This window comes from Phocoena sinus, chromosome X (assembly GCF_008692025.1).
Source record: "Phocoena sinus isolate mPhoSin1 chromosome X, mPhoSin1.pri, whole genome shotgun sequence".
NCBI lineage: Eukaryota > Metazoa > Chordata > Mammalia > Artiodactyla > Phocoenidae > Phocoena > Phocoena sinus.
The window spans coordinates 92,241,555-92,254,882 of record NC_045784.1 but is presented as its reverse complement, the minus strand read 5'-3'; the positions used below and the strand labels follow the sequence as shown (position 1 = coordinate 92,254,882).

At 42.3% G+C, this 13,328-nt stretch overlaps 1 protein-coding gene across 1 annotated transcript in view; it reads right to left on the bottom strand.

Moving 5' to 3' along the window:
• VSIG1 (V-set and immunoglobulin domain containing 1) overlaps positions 1-684 on the bottom strand; it is a 33,695-nt gene extending 33,011 nt beyond the window's left edge. The window contains exon 1 of the mRNA XM_032619791.1: positions 482-684. Within this exon, the coding sequence (XP_032475682.1) occupies positions 482-530 (49 nt within the window). The 5' untranslated portion in view covers positions 531-684. The remainder of the gene's footprint in view (positions 1-481) is intronic.
• Positions 685-13,328: the final 12,644 nt, after the last annotated feature.

Genomic DNA, 13,328 nt, shown 5'->3' with positions numbered 1-13,328 from the left:
TCACTCACATATTTTCCTAAACACAGTCTTATGTTTGGAAAAGGACAACTCTTAAGAAATGTTAGATAGTAAAGCACGGCAGGCACTCCCAGCCAGGCTTAGCAAGTCAATCAAAATGAGTTTGAAGGAAATGCTCAAGTAAAACAGAGAAAAATGTATCCTTGGCACAAACTTCAGCTTCTGAGTAAATTCATCCATTCAACTTTCAAACGAAAAAAAGGAAGATACTGTGATTTTCCTGTGAAAAAAATCCTTATTCAGAAACTACATAAAACAATTCTATTTACAGGCTGGGCCCCCAAAATATCGGCATGGGACATATTTGCTAAGCAAGATTTCCAAAAATTATTTTACTCAGCATACTAATCATAGTTCCTTTTAAGCACAGGAAGGGAATAGTCTATGCAAAAATTTGCAATTTCAGTTTAAAAAGAAACTCTATTCCCAATGATCTGTGGTCGGTTGCAGATCCTTTCCTTACCTGCAAGGCAGCTTAGGATCAGAAAGACCTTCCAAAATGTGAACACCATCGTGCCAAGGTTCACTGAGCGCAGCCAGGGTCCAGTAGCTCTCCTGGGCTAGGCTGAGTCTCAAACTGGCTTCTTCAGTCACACCGAGGTTTGCCAGGCTTATCTGCTGGCATCACCAAGCAAACAAGCCTCTTCGGGCTTACTATTGGGTACAGACCTTTCTCAGAACAGATGTGTGTTTCTTTGAAACACTTTTCATGGGGCGTGTTTCCTTGACATATTTGCTACTGTGTTAATGATAAACCCACATATTTAAATTCTTCAATCTTACACAGATTCTCTAAGTTTTATTGTTTAAAATCAATCTCATTGAAAAGTTATACTTGGGGGGGGGAAAGATATAATTGGAAGAGAGCCTATATAAATAAAAGTTGACAAGGCTAATTAATTTCAAATACTTCTATAAAAGTCTCAGGGCATTGATTCACTAACGTTTTACAAATTAAGTTAGCAAATTGGTGCTCTAAGATTTTCTCAGGGAACAGGGTTCACAGGAAGGGCGCAGCGGACATGAAGTAAGAAAGCATTCATTTCTATGTGAACAAACTCTGGACATGTCACACTTTTGTGAAGCCCTAGCAGTAGGATGAATTGCATGCTTTTGTCTTCCAAGTTAGAAACCCTATAGCATTTATTCATCCACCTAATTTTGCAAAATCAGGTAAATGAATAAATGCTTTAAGACTTCCATTGGATTGAATTTTTGCAGAATTAGGATACTGAATAGGTACCACAGAGTTAACTTGGAAAGGGGGTTCACTAGAAAGGAATGGCAGGCTGCAGAGACGAGAGGCCTTCAATTGAACATGAACTTCTAACAAAGTTGCTCTCATGCTTACGTTACCCTGAGATACATAAGGGCCTCCTCTGGCTCTTCACCTGCAAGCTCTAAATGCTGGTGTTTCTGTCTCTACAGTAGTTCTCAGATTTGTCCCTTCTCCAGCCTGCTGCTTCCATCCCGGTCCAGGCCCGCAGCTCCTCGCCTCTAGCCTACTGTAGCAGCTTCCTAAATGGTCTCCCTGACTCCTTCCCCCTTCACTCCGTGTACCAGCCACATGCCAACGTTCCAATCTTGATCACGCATCTTCAATGACACCATTATGGACTCTTTCATCAAGTCCAAAGTCCTTATTCTGGATTCCCAGTCTTCCAGCCTCTGGTCCTCACCTCATCTGAACTTAAGTCATGCTAAGTCATCCTCCTGAAAAATGCTGCCAAAGGTTATTGCCTCAAAGTGTTCAGTCACATGAAATATGTACAAGTTGCATGAGATGTTTTATGAACTTTAATTCACAGGAAATATTTGACACCATCTCATCTCAGCCAAGCCAATTTCCCACTGCTCCTCAGAAAGCCATTTTGCTCTCATCAGGTATGATACCTTCTCGAAGCCTTCTCCGTCCATGTTCATGTCTGATGCCAAACTTTGGCTTCAGGTGAATTCCATCACTACTTAGAACTTTCTCCTCCCTCCTTTTGCTCTCTAAGCATATTCTTAGTGCAGATCAGTCGTGCCGTCCTATGTGAAAAATTTGAAGAGCCCACAAACCGCCCCTCTCTGGGCTCCCTCTTGGATAAATCTGTATTGTACTTAGATCCAATACCCTACAGTTGGCACCTGATTACTCTTCAGTAGTCTCCTGTTTATTAATGGGGTCTCCCCTAAATCCACTGGCTGTGAGCCCCTCCAGGGCAGGGACCAGGTCTTATACAAGTAGTTCCCAACTTAAGAAAGGGTATGCCCCAAAAGGTATTGGTAAGCCCATTGTTTGGACCCAAGAGTACACATTCCTGCCGAAGCAATGCTATAAATGAAGTCTCATTCCCAAACCTATGCAGAGCATAGTCTAGCACTGGCTTGAATTCTGGGTGCTGGGCAATGTAGGGTAGGGGAGGAGAAGAAGGGGCAGCAGGTGGCAGAGAAAGAACATTCCTTTCCTTTCCCAAGACACAGGTTGAGCACAAGGCAACATTTTTTCCCAAATAACTATTACATGTCTTTGTCACCCACCTTCCCTTCTGCCCCCCCCCACCCTCGTGGTCCACTGGCCCCTTGTGTACCTAGGCTTCCCTAAGGGAGGGTCTTACTCCCCCAAAATCCTGTGCGGAAAAATTACTGTTTTCTTTCCAATCCTATTCCTCCAAGAAACACACTCCCTCTTCTGTATAAGCAGGTATCAGCTCCATACTAGGAGGGAACAAAATCAATTGCCATGAACATTCCCCAACCGGTTTACACTATTGAAAATAGAATGCTTGTCTTCCCCCAGATAAATCTCTGAACAGGAGTATCAGGCAATGAATAAAGACAAATGGTCTGAGGGAGGTTTTGCAGAGGAGGACAACTTGTAGGGCAGCCTTCTGGAGGTCCACACCAGCTCTTCTCAGCCTTGGTTCTGCCTTTACCTCTGAGCCACCAAGCCTCCGAGAGACCCATAGTTTTCATAATGGCTCCTCTGGAAGTAATACTGGCTTTTCCAGTGGTGGGGAGCTGGAATGGGGAAAGAAATCTCTGAGTCTGGTGTTTATCAGCTAAGGACTTCCTGTGTTTCCTTCCGTGTGCCATAGGTGATATAGTAGGGTGATTATATAATTAATCATAAAACTAGGACAGTTTTGAGAGTGAAAGTGGTGCTATTAGCAATTACACGAGACAGTGTAAACCGTGACAGTCCCAGGCAAACCTGAACGTCTGGCCTCCTGCCCACAGGAGAGTGCTAAGCACAAAGCAGGTGCTAAATAAAAGCCTGCTAACTAATTCAGTATGTCCAGGGTGATTGGCCCTGAGATGGGGAGTGGAGGGTATAGCTTAAGGCTATTGCCAAAATCCATCTGCACCAGAATCTCTCATACAAACACAAAACACTCTAGAAAATTTAAGTAAAATGCTTACACTGTTGCTACGTGGGAACTAACTTGGACAGGTAGAGCTCTGTTAAAATAAAATATTATCAAATATCTTGCACAGTTTTACAGAGCTTTACAATTTTTAAACTGCTTTTCCATTTTATCTTCACAGCTGATAATAAAATAGGGCAGGTATTATCTACATTCTCTGTATAAGGAAACAGAGGCTCAGAAACGTTGTGTCTTTCCCAAGGCCACAGAGCACGCATTAGATGCTGTCCTTCCTGTCACACTGCACAGTGTAACTATATCGTAACAAACATGCCACTGCCTTCAGGGTTCTTCTCTGGGAACTTTCAGAAACCTGCACTATCTGACTTATCCCTCATTTTTTTTATACTTAAAAATTACAGAAGTAATACATTTTGACTGTAAAGGGATTTCAAAGAACAAAGAAGCATACAGAGGATAAAAAGAAAGTCTCCATTCTCTCACCCACATGTGTAATCTCATGCCATGTTCACAAGCGATGGGAGTTTTTCATTTTCTCGGCCTTTCTATGAATTTACACACATGCACGAGGTGGGTTTTTTTCTTTTTTTTTTAAGGTAATCATATCATATGTATTTTTCTATTAAGTTGGTTTTCTTCCCCCCAGAAAGCGCTTTTGTTATCGCTTTATGTCACCATGTACAAGTACATCTATAGATCTACCTTATCCGTTTTAAGGCTATATGGTATTTCATAGTATGAATGTACAATACCACAACTTACTTTACCATTCTCCTCTTGGTGAATTCTTAGGTCATTTCCAGTATTTCACTATTATAAACAATGGTGAAATGAACATCCTTTTGCTTATATTTCTGCCCACTTATGTGATTATTTCTGTAGATTAGGTACCTAGAAATGGAATTGCTGGATGATCAAGGGGTATGAACATTTTAATTTGGGGCAGATTATGAAACATTGCTCACCAGAAATTCTTTACAAATCTACACCTCCATTAAGAGCGTATGAGAGTGCCCGTTTCTCCACAGCCTTGTCCACAATGAAATTTATCAGTCTTTTAATTTTGTTAGTATCATGGATGAAAACTGGTATTGCATTCCAGTTCTGTATTTCTCTAATGAGGTTAAGCCTCTTTTCATAGATTTACTGGCCTAATTTGTGTTCCTTTTCCTGTAAACTGCCTGTTTTATGACCTTATACCATTTTCTCACTGAGTTATCTTTGCATATTGTAGAAGTACTCTTTACAGTTATGAATGTTAATCTGAGTTTGGTACATACATTACAAATATTCTCTTCCAGCTCATCACTTTTTTAAAAAATTTGTCTTTTAGTATAAAGAAGTTTGCATTTTGTCGTAGTTAAATCTAGTAATTTTTTTTCTTTGCACCTTCTGAGTTTCATGTCTTCTTTAAGAAATCCTTCTCTAATCCAAGACTATAGAAATGTTATTATATAATGTTAATATTAATATATAATATTATACTTTCTTCTAGTGTTTCTATCATTTTGTCCCATCTTTCAGTTATGGCAATTCTCTCCTTCCACTTTCTCAGGCCAAAAGCCTTTGTGTTATCCTTGACTCCTCTGCTTCCCTCGTGGACCACAACTAATTCATCAGCAAATTCTTCTGAGTTCGTGTTCAAAATATACCCAGGCTCTGACCACTTTTCCCACTTTTCACTGTTACCATCTGAGTCTCAGTCACCATCATCAATTGCCTGGCTCACTGCAATAGGCCCCTAACTGGTCTCCTTGCTTCGCCTTTGTCCCCCTTGTCTATTCTCACAGCAACTGGAGTGATTCTTTTCTATGTAAGTCAGATTACGTCTCACTTTTGCTCAAGATCCTCCAATAGTTCCCAATTTCTCTCGCAGTAAAAGCCAAAGTCTTTAACATAACTTAGAAGAGCCTAAGGTGATCTGCATCACCCATTCCACACCTCTCCAACCGAATCTCCTACCATTCTTCCCTCTCTCACTCTGCTCCAGCCACCTGCTCTTCTTGTTGACCTTCCACACCAGCCAGGCATGCTCCCACTTTTTAGGGCATTTTCACTGGCAGTTGCCTTTGTCTGTGACACTCTAACCCCAGATATCAACAGGGCAAACTCCCTCATCTTCAAGTCTTTGCTCAAATGTCAGTTTTCACCGTCTCCCTTATTCACACAATTTAAAACTGCAGCTGTCCCCACTCCAGCCCTCCCAGTCCCCACTAGCTTTTCCTTTTTTCATAGCACTCATTAACGTCCAACATACTATACAGCTTACTTACTGTTTACTTTTTCACCCAACTAGGAAGTAAGTTTCAAGAGGGCAGGAATTTCTGTCTGTTTTACCAAGGGCCTAGAATGGTGCCTTACACGTACCAGGTATTCAATAATTTTTTGTTAAATGAACAAATTTGTGAATTTGGATTTAATCCATTTGGAATTTATTTTTGTGTATTGTGTGACATACGGCGAAATATTTTTTTAATGCCCTAATGTCCTAAATTAGAGCAAATCCTTACCCTTTAAGGGAATTTTCTCTTTGAAAATAGCTAGTTCGTTTGAGGCTAATTCTAATAGTTACAGTAGGTGATCAAGTTCAGTAATGCTGTTTTGTGGTCAAGAAATGAGGCATAATTATAAGGTAATGAGCCTGCTGTCTTCGTGTGGCTTGGGAGCTAGCTCAGAAGTCAATCTCAGGTTTCCAAAAGACAGACCAAGGCCATTCTTATGGCACCATTATGAGAGAGAGACAAACAGACAGAGGCAGAGAGATCTGGGAGTAAAGCTTTTCATATCTATATGTTTTTTTAATTTAATTTATTTTTTATACAGCAGGTTCTTATTAGTTATCTATTTTATACATATTAGTGTATACATGTCAATCCCAATCTCCCAATTCATCACACCACAACCATCCCCCCACCCTGCTTTCCCCCCTTGGTGCCCATATGTCTGTTCTCTACATCTGTGTCTCTGTTTCTGCCTTGCAAACCGGTTCATCTGTACCATTTTTCTAGGTTCCACATACATGCATTAATATACGATATTTGTTTTTCCCTTTCTGACTTACTTCACTCTGTATGGACCCTAGGTCCATCTATGTCTCTACAAATGACCCAATTTCGTTCCTTTTCATGGCTGCGTAATATTCCGTTGTATATATGTACTACGCCTTCTATATCCATTCATCTGTCGATGGGCATTTAGGTTGCTTCTATGACCTGGCTATTGTAAATAGTGCTGCAATGAACATTGGGGTGCATGTGTCTTTTTTTTTTTTTTTTTTTTTTTTTGTGGTACGTGGGCCTCTCACTGTTGTGGCCTCTCCCGTTGCAGAGCACAGGCTCTGGACGCGCAGGCTCAGCGGCCATGGCTCACGGGCCCAGCCGCTCCACAGCATGTGGGATCTTCCCGGAGCGGGGCACGAACCCATGTCCCCTGCATTGGCAGGCGGACTCTCACCAACTGCGCCACCAGGGGAGCCCACATGTGTCTTTTTGAATTATGGTTTTCTCTGGGTATATGCCCAGTAGTGGGATTGCTGGGTCATACGGTAATTCTATTTGTAGTTTTTGAAGGAACCTCCATACTGTTCTCCATAGATACTGTATCAATTTACATTCCTACCAACAGTGTAAGCAGGTTCCCTTTTCTCCACACCTCCTCTCTATCCTGTTCTATTGATCTATATTTCTGTTTTTGTACCAGTACAGTAGTAGCTTTGTAGTGTAGTCTGAAGTCAAGGAGCCTGATTCCTCCAGCTCCGTTTTTTTCCCTCAAGACTACTTTGGCTATAAGGGGTCTTTTGTGTCTCCATACAAATTTTAAGATTTTTTGTTCTGGTTCTGTAAAAAATGTCACTGGTAGTTTGATAGGGATTGCATTGAATCTGTAGATTGCTTTGGGTAGTATAGTCATTTTCACAATATTAATTCTTCCAATGGAAGAACATGGTATATCTCTCCATCTGTTTGTGTCATCTTTGATTTCGTTCATCAGTGTCTTATAGTTTTCTGCACACAGGTCTTTTACCTCCTTAGGTAGGTTTATTCCTAGGTATTTTGTTCTTTTTGTGGCAATGGTGAATGGGATTGTTTCCTTAATTTCTCTTTCTGATCTTTCTTGTTAGTGTATAGGAATGCAAGAGATTTCTGTGCATTAATTTTGTATCCTGCAACTTAACCAGATTCATTGATTAGCTCTAGTATTTTACTGGTGGCATCTTTAGGATTCTCTATGTATAGTATCATGTCATCTGCAAACAGTGACAGTTTTACTTCTTTTCCAATTTGTATTCATTTTACTTCTTTTTCGTCTCTGATTGCTGTGGCTAGGACTTGCAATGCTATGTTGAATAATAGTGGTGAGAGTGGACATCCTTGTCTTGTTCCTGATCTTAGAGGAAATGCTTTCAGTTTTTCACCATTGAGAATGATGTTTGCTGTGGGTTTGTTGTATATGGGCTTTATTATGTTGAGGGAGGTTCCCTCTATACCCACTTTCTGGAGAGTTTTTATCATAAATGGGTGTTGAATTTTGTCAAAAGCTTTTTCTGCATCTATTGAGATGATCATACGATTTTTATTCTTCAATTTGTTAATATGGTATATCACATTGATTGATTTGCATGTATTGAAGAATCCTTGCCTCCCTGGGACATATATATTTTTTGATAGTTGAAGTAGTCAACATGGGAAAATCAGAATTTATTGGACTTCCTTATACACTCTTTACAGTTTTGTATGATTTTTAAAATTTTGAATTATATTTAGAAGGGCACCATATAGTCAGTGCTTTGAGTCTTAAGATTTTAATTCATTCCTGTTGGAACGGTTCTGAAGAAGTTGTTTCAAAAATTCCTTGTGCAATCACAGCACCATTGAAGCTTCATTGCTTTTTCCAACTGCCTGCCAGGCATCTCTGCTTAGATACCCCACCTTGCGCATCAAACTTTACCTCACACATATCATCCTCTGTTTCCAAACCTGTGCCACTTCCCAGCCACTGTTGCTGGTGCTTCCATTATAAATCTTCGTTGGGGTATTCGTTGGCTTCTACTTTTATTCACCCTGCCAATCCACCAGTACCAAATCCTATTGAGAACGTCTTTAATAGTCTATCTTCTTCTTTCCATCTCTTGCCTTACTCCAGTTCAGTCACTGTTATCTCTCATTTAGATGGTTGCAGTAGCCTCCTAGCCCATCTCCTGGCCTCAAATCTTCCTCTCAAATCCATCTTTTAAAACCCTGCCAGACAAGTTTTCCTAAAGTCCAATGTAATCATGTTATTCTCATAATCAAAAATCTTTCATGACTCCCCATCATCTTTTTGCCAAGACATAAACATTTTTATCTGGCGTCCAGTAGGTACCCAACTTACCTTTCCTGTCTATTTTCTGCTATTTGTAACACCAAAGAATGTCAGAGCTGGCCAAAGTCTTACGAGTAGTCTCCAAACAAAACAAAATACTCTCTGTTCCCTGAACATATGCCTCACTTTTTCACCCCTGTGCCCTTACAAAGCTATTCCCTCCTTCTAGATCACTCACCCCACCAAGTCTCATTATCAAATATCTACTCATCCTATAAGCCTCATCACAAATGCTAACTCCTCCATAGATTGTCTCCTGATTCCCATATGATGTGATCTCATCTTTACAGCACTAGTGAATACCATTTGCCCAGCACTTAGAGGTTAATGCAGCTACTCGTGTACTAGTCCTCTTCATGCTTCTAAGAATGCAAGCTCTGAAGGAGGATAAGGACTGTGTTTAGGTGATTTCTCTCTCTCTCTCTCTCTCTCTCTCTCTCTCTCTCACACACACACACACACACACACACACACTGAGATTGTTATGGGCCAGGCATTATGCTAAGTTCTTTATATGTATTATATCACAATCTTCTTCAAAGCTTTATGATATATAGGTAGTATTATTATGCCAATTTTATAGCGGAAGAAACAGAAGCACGGGGAAATCAAGCAATTTGCACAAATCTCACATATAGCAACAGATAGACTCAGGACTCATATTCTCGTCCCTCTCAACTGGCTTCAAATATTCCTGTTATATAGCCTGCATCCTATTTCACATGCACAGTTAGATGGTCTTCTGCCCTCTTCAGTGGGCAGTACCTATGGGCTCCTGTTCCCCCTCCCCGTCCTTTACTGCACACATCTACTGAGCAGCCATGTTTATCTTGCTTAACCAGTTCCCTGCTGTGAAATGGCTGCCAGTCATCCTCCTCACAAGTAAAGCTGTTGTTGGTCAAAACCTCAGTCCCTGGTAACCACCTATGGCTGAAAATGAGGCTCAGAGAGAATTTTTCCAAAGATCACATAAATGCCAGAGACAGGACTTCAGCCCGAGTCAGCTGCTCTGGGACACGTGCTCTTAGCTCATGGTAGACTGTGAGTTAAAGGAACCAGCCTAGTAATGCTTGATGAATTCACTTTTTCAAGTTCATCGTATATCAAAGTGACTATTTGAAAGGTAGCATTCATTTGGATGTACACGATCTCATATACTTGTTGATAAACAAATCTAGAATAACATCATCAACAACAGCAAACTTCCTTATTCCAAGTTAACACCGAATTGCCTTAAAAACAATAAAAAGAAGTGGCACGTAATTCTACAATTCTCCACACCAGGAGGCTGGGAGTCCCAAACTAGGGATTCCAGAAAGGGAGACTCTCAAGGAAATTCCGTGATGGTGTTATTCAGTGAAAGAGTCCTCCTTCTGCCTCCCATCCCTGTGTGTAAGGACAGGAATTTCCCTCGGCACTCAACCCCGTGTGAACTCGCAACCCCTAAATATGCTCTCTGAGCACCTTGCTGAGAATCCTCCCAGAGGCCTCCAGAGAATGGCCAGCAGCAGCTTTCAGTAAAGCTGTGAAGCGAGGGCAGGTCAGGAATATATTTATGTAGGACTGTGGAGGTTCCTGTCATGTCGAATTTGGGAAATCTTTGTTTCCTGTCCTGGCGGGAAGAATCATGCAGAAAGTTCTCCTTTGGTAAGTCATGTTTTAACAAGAAGTATGAGTCAGCTTGCGTTGAGTAGCCTGAGATTGCTTACCTAGCGATAGTAGGGAGGCTGGAAAGAGTTAGTACCAGGAACCCCATGTTAACCGATAGTGTGACTCAACCTGCTGTGTACATTAATGTGTTTGGGGAAGCCTACTCCTAGGCAGTTTGTGTTGACACACTGTATAAACACATGTCATAGGCTCTGCTTCGGAAAGAAAATGCATGTATGTGCAGGCGCAAGCACACACATACGAGCGCACATACAGGCTCACACCTATCCAACCCAAAGAGGCCTCAGACCATCCCTATTCCTTCCAGTTGGGAGAGGTCAAGTTTGACTTGAATCCAGAAACATCACATTCTAACTGTACAATTGCAGGGCCCTGGTTTGGTTGGTTGGTTTTTTTTTTTTTTTTTTAGCCAGCCTTATTCAACACTTTCTAAAATTGCCATACCTGAGTGAAATTAACCCTAAAAATCAGAGGTCCTTTTGGAGCCAAGAGATTGAAGAGTTTCACAGCTGCGGGAGGTGATTAACGGTACTGTGACATAGTCATGAGTTGCCAAATGCTGAAGGCTTACTAGCTGATAGGCCCTGCGTTAAGCGTTTAATACGCATTGTGTCTCACACTAATCCTATGAAGGAAGTATTAGTTATGCTCCTCGTTTTACAAATGAGGGAAAGGAAGTTCAGAGAGGTAAAATGAGCTTTCATTGGTCACACACTTTGTAAGTGGTAGAGTGAGGCCTTGAGCCCAAGTGTGACAGCTCCATAGCCCATGCCCTCGCCAATCATGTGATGTGACCTTCCAGCTGTGAACAAGGGACAGTAAAACACATAGGTAACACAGCTCCTGCTTGCATGGCTCACACTCTTGCTGGGAATACAAGACAAATACACACTAAACAGGGATTGATGCTAAGAAGTGTGAGATTATGAGGTCCCACATTATGCAAGACAGAAAACAAATAAATACAAGTACAGAAAGCAGAATGTGGGCCACTGCAAGGGATGGTGGTAAGCCCCCAGATCTTCCTTGCAGAATGAGCTCCATGGCAGGAGAGGGGGATTCTGGGAGGAGTTGAGTAGGATTTTTGAAGGTAAAGATCTATAATGAACAATGAAAAGAGAGAGGTAGTGTTTCAGAGGGCAAGAAGGACAATAAGGCAAGGAGGTCAGGTTGCTTTATGGAAGGGCTGGAAAAAAAGATCATTGGGAATATCTAAAAAAGAGTTGTTAAGTGGAGCTTACAAAGCAGATAGATGGCAAAAGCAGGAAAAATGGCAAAGGTGTCAAATTCTGTCAGATTTGGTTTAAAGTAGGGAAGCAAATGAAAGGCCTCTTTTTGTGTTTGCTTGTCTGCTTGTTTTTTGTCCTGCGCGGTGTTTTGTTTTGGCTGTTTATAGTGTGCTCGTTTGCTAGTTTTAATGAGGCAGCAGAGCAAAGCAACAAAGAGCACAGTCTCCAGAGTCAGGCAGCTTGGCTTTAAGCCCGGGCTCTGCCACTTACCAGCTGAGGGACTGTGGGTAAGTTATTTCAATTCTTTGTGCCTCATTTTTCTCACCCATAAAATGAGATAAAAGAAGACCTATCTCATGAGATTGTTATTCTTATAAGAATCATACAAGTTATTATTTGCAAAGTGCTTAGAACAGTGCCTACATATAGTAAGCACTATAGATGTGCTTTTTGTATAAATACAAATGTAATTTCTTATCAACATTGAAATATGTGGGAAATTTCTAAAATCACTGTGTAAAGATCTTTCTCCTAAAACAACTGGTAGATGAGGCCATCCAGGCAGATTGCAGCATGGCATCAACTGAGGACAGCTGAGGAGTGGCTGATGCCTTCACATGGGGCTCACAGCTCCCGTCACCCCCAACTGCTTACACATGGCCCACCTCACATGCTCTTGTGACTCCCGGTTTAAAGTGAAAGGGACATCCTGATTCCTAATAAGCCCCTATATTTACAAAGAGAGCTCATAAAGGAAGCAATTTGGGCCAGGATCCCAGGCCTGGCTGAGCTCACAGGATGCTCTCACCCTTAGAGTCTAAGGGAAGTATCTGTCCTCCTCCCCAGCTGGGGTCCCTCCTTTGCCTCAGGTGTTGGGCCACTGGGAGGCACCAGCACCCGCATCCCCAAAGCCTCCTCCACTGACTCAGATCTTCCTGCCCAGTTCAGCACTTCTGATGGGAAGAAGGACTTAGGGCTCCCATAATCCTTTGCAGCAGCAACTGTGTGGGAAGCACAAAGCTGAGACCAGCAAAGCAGGAATGGGTACGCTTCCCCCGAGTGACCAGGCCTTGACAAGTTATGTCCTCCTCCTATGCTCGTTTAGAGTATTAAACTGTGCCTCAAGGTCCGAAAGCTCCACGACTCAGGAAGAATTTACACAGCAGCTAGCCCCGAACCACGCTGCGAGGTCAACCAAGTTTTCCTTCAGAGCCACCGTCCATTGTAGCATTCCCAGGCAGTCGGCTTCCTAGTGGTCCCTGGCTCTTCATGTGCTGGAGCTGCTCAGGACCACTCAGTAGAGACCTTGGCCTGAGCCACCCACAGTGGTTTTCTGACAGTCTCGAAGCCGGTGTGTCTCTCGCTCAGAGGAGATGTACTTTCCACCCTCCAGGAGCACGATTGAGTGATTGAGTCCTGCTTGGGCGGGGTGGGTGTGCAGGCCTGGCGGCTCCCAGGTGTCACCACCTTTGCTTGTGAGGAATGATTAACGGTGGGAATGTCAGGGCATGCAGGAGAGGAAAAGCTGTGGGAGGAGATAATTGGGGAAAGAGACCTTGGGGCTTCAGTCAAACCCTGCCGCTGCCACTGCCTTTGAATAAGTGCCACGGCTATTACACCTGCATGCAGCTTCGCGAAGAGGGCCACAGGAGGCCCACTGCCAGGGTTAGAAGTCCTG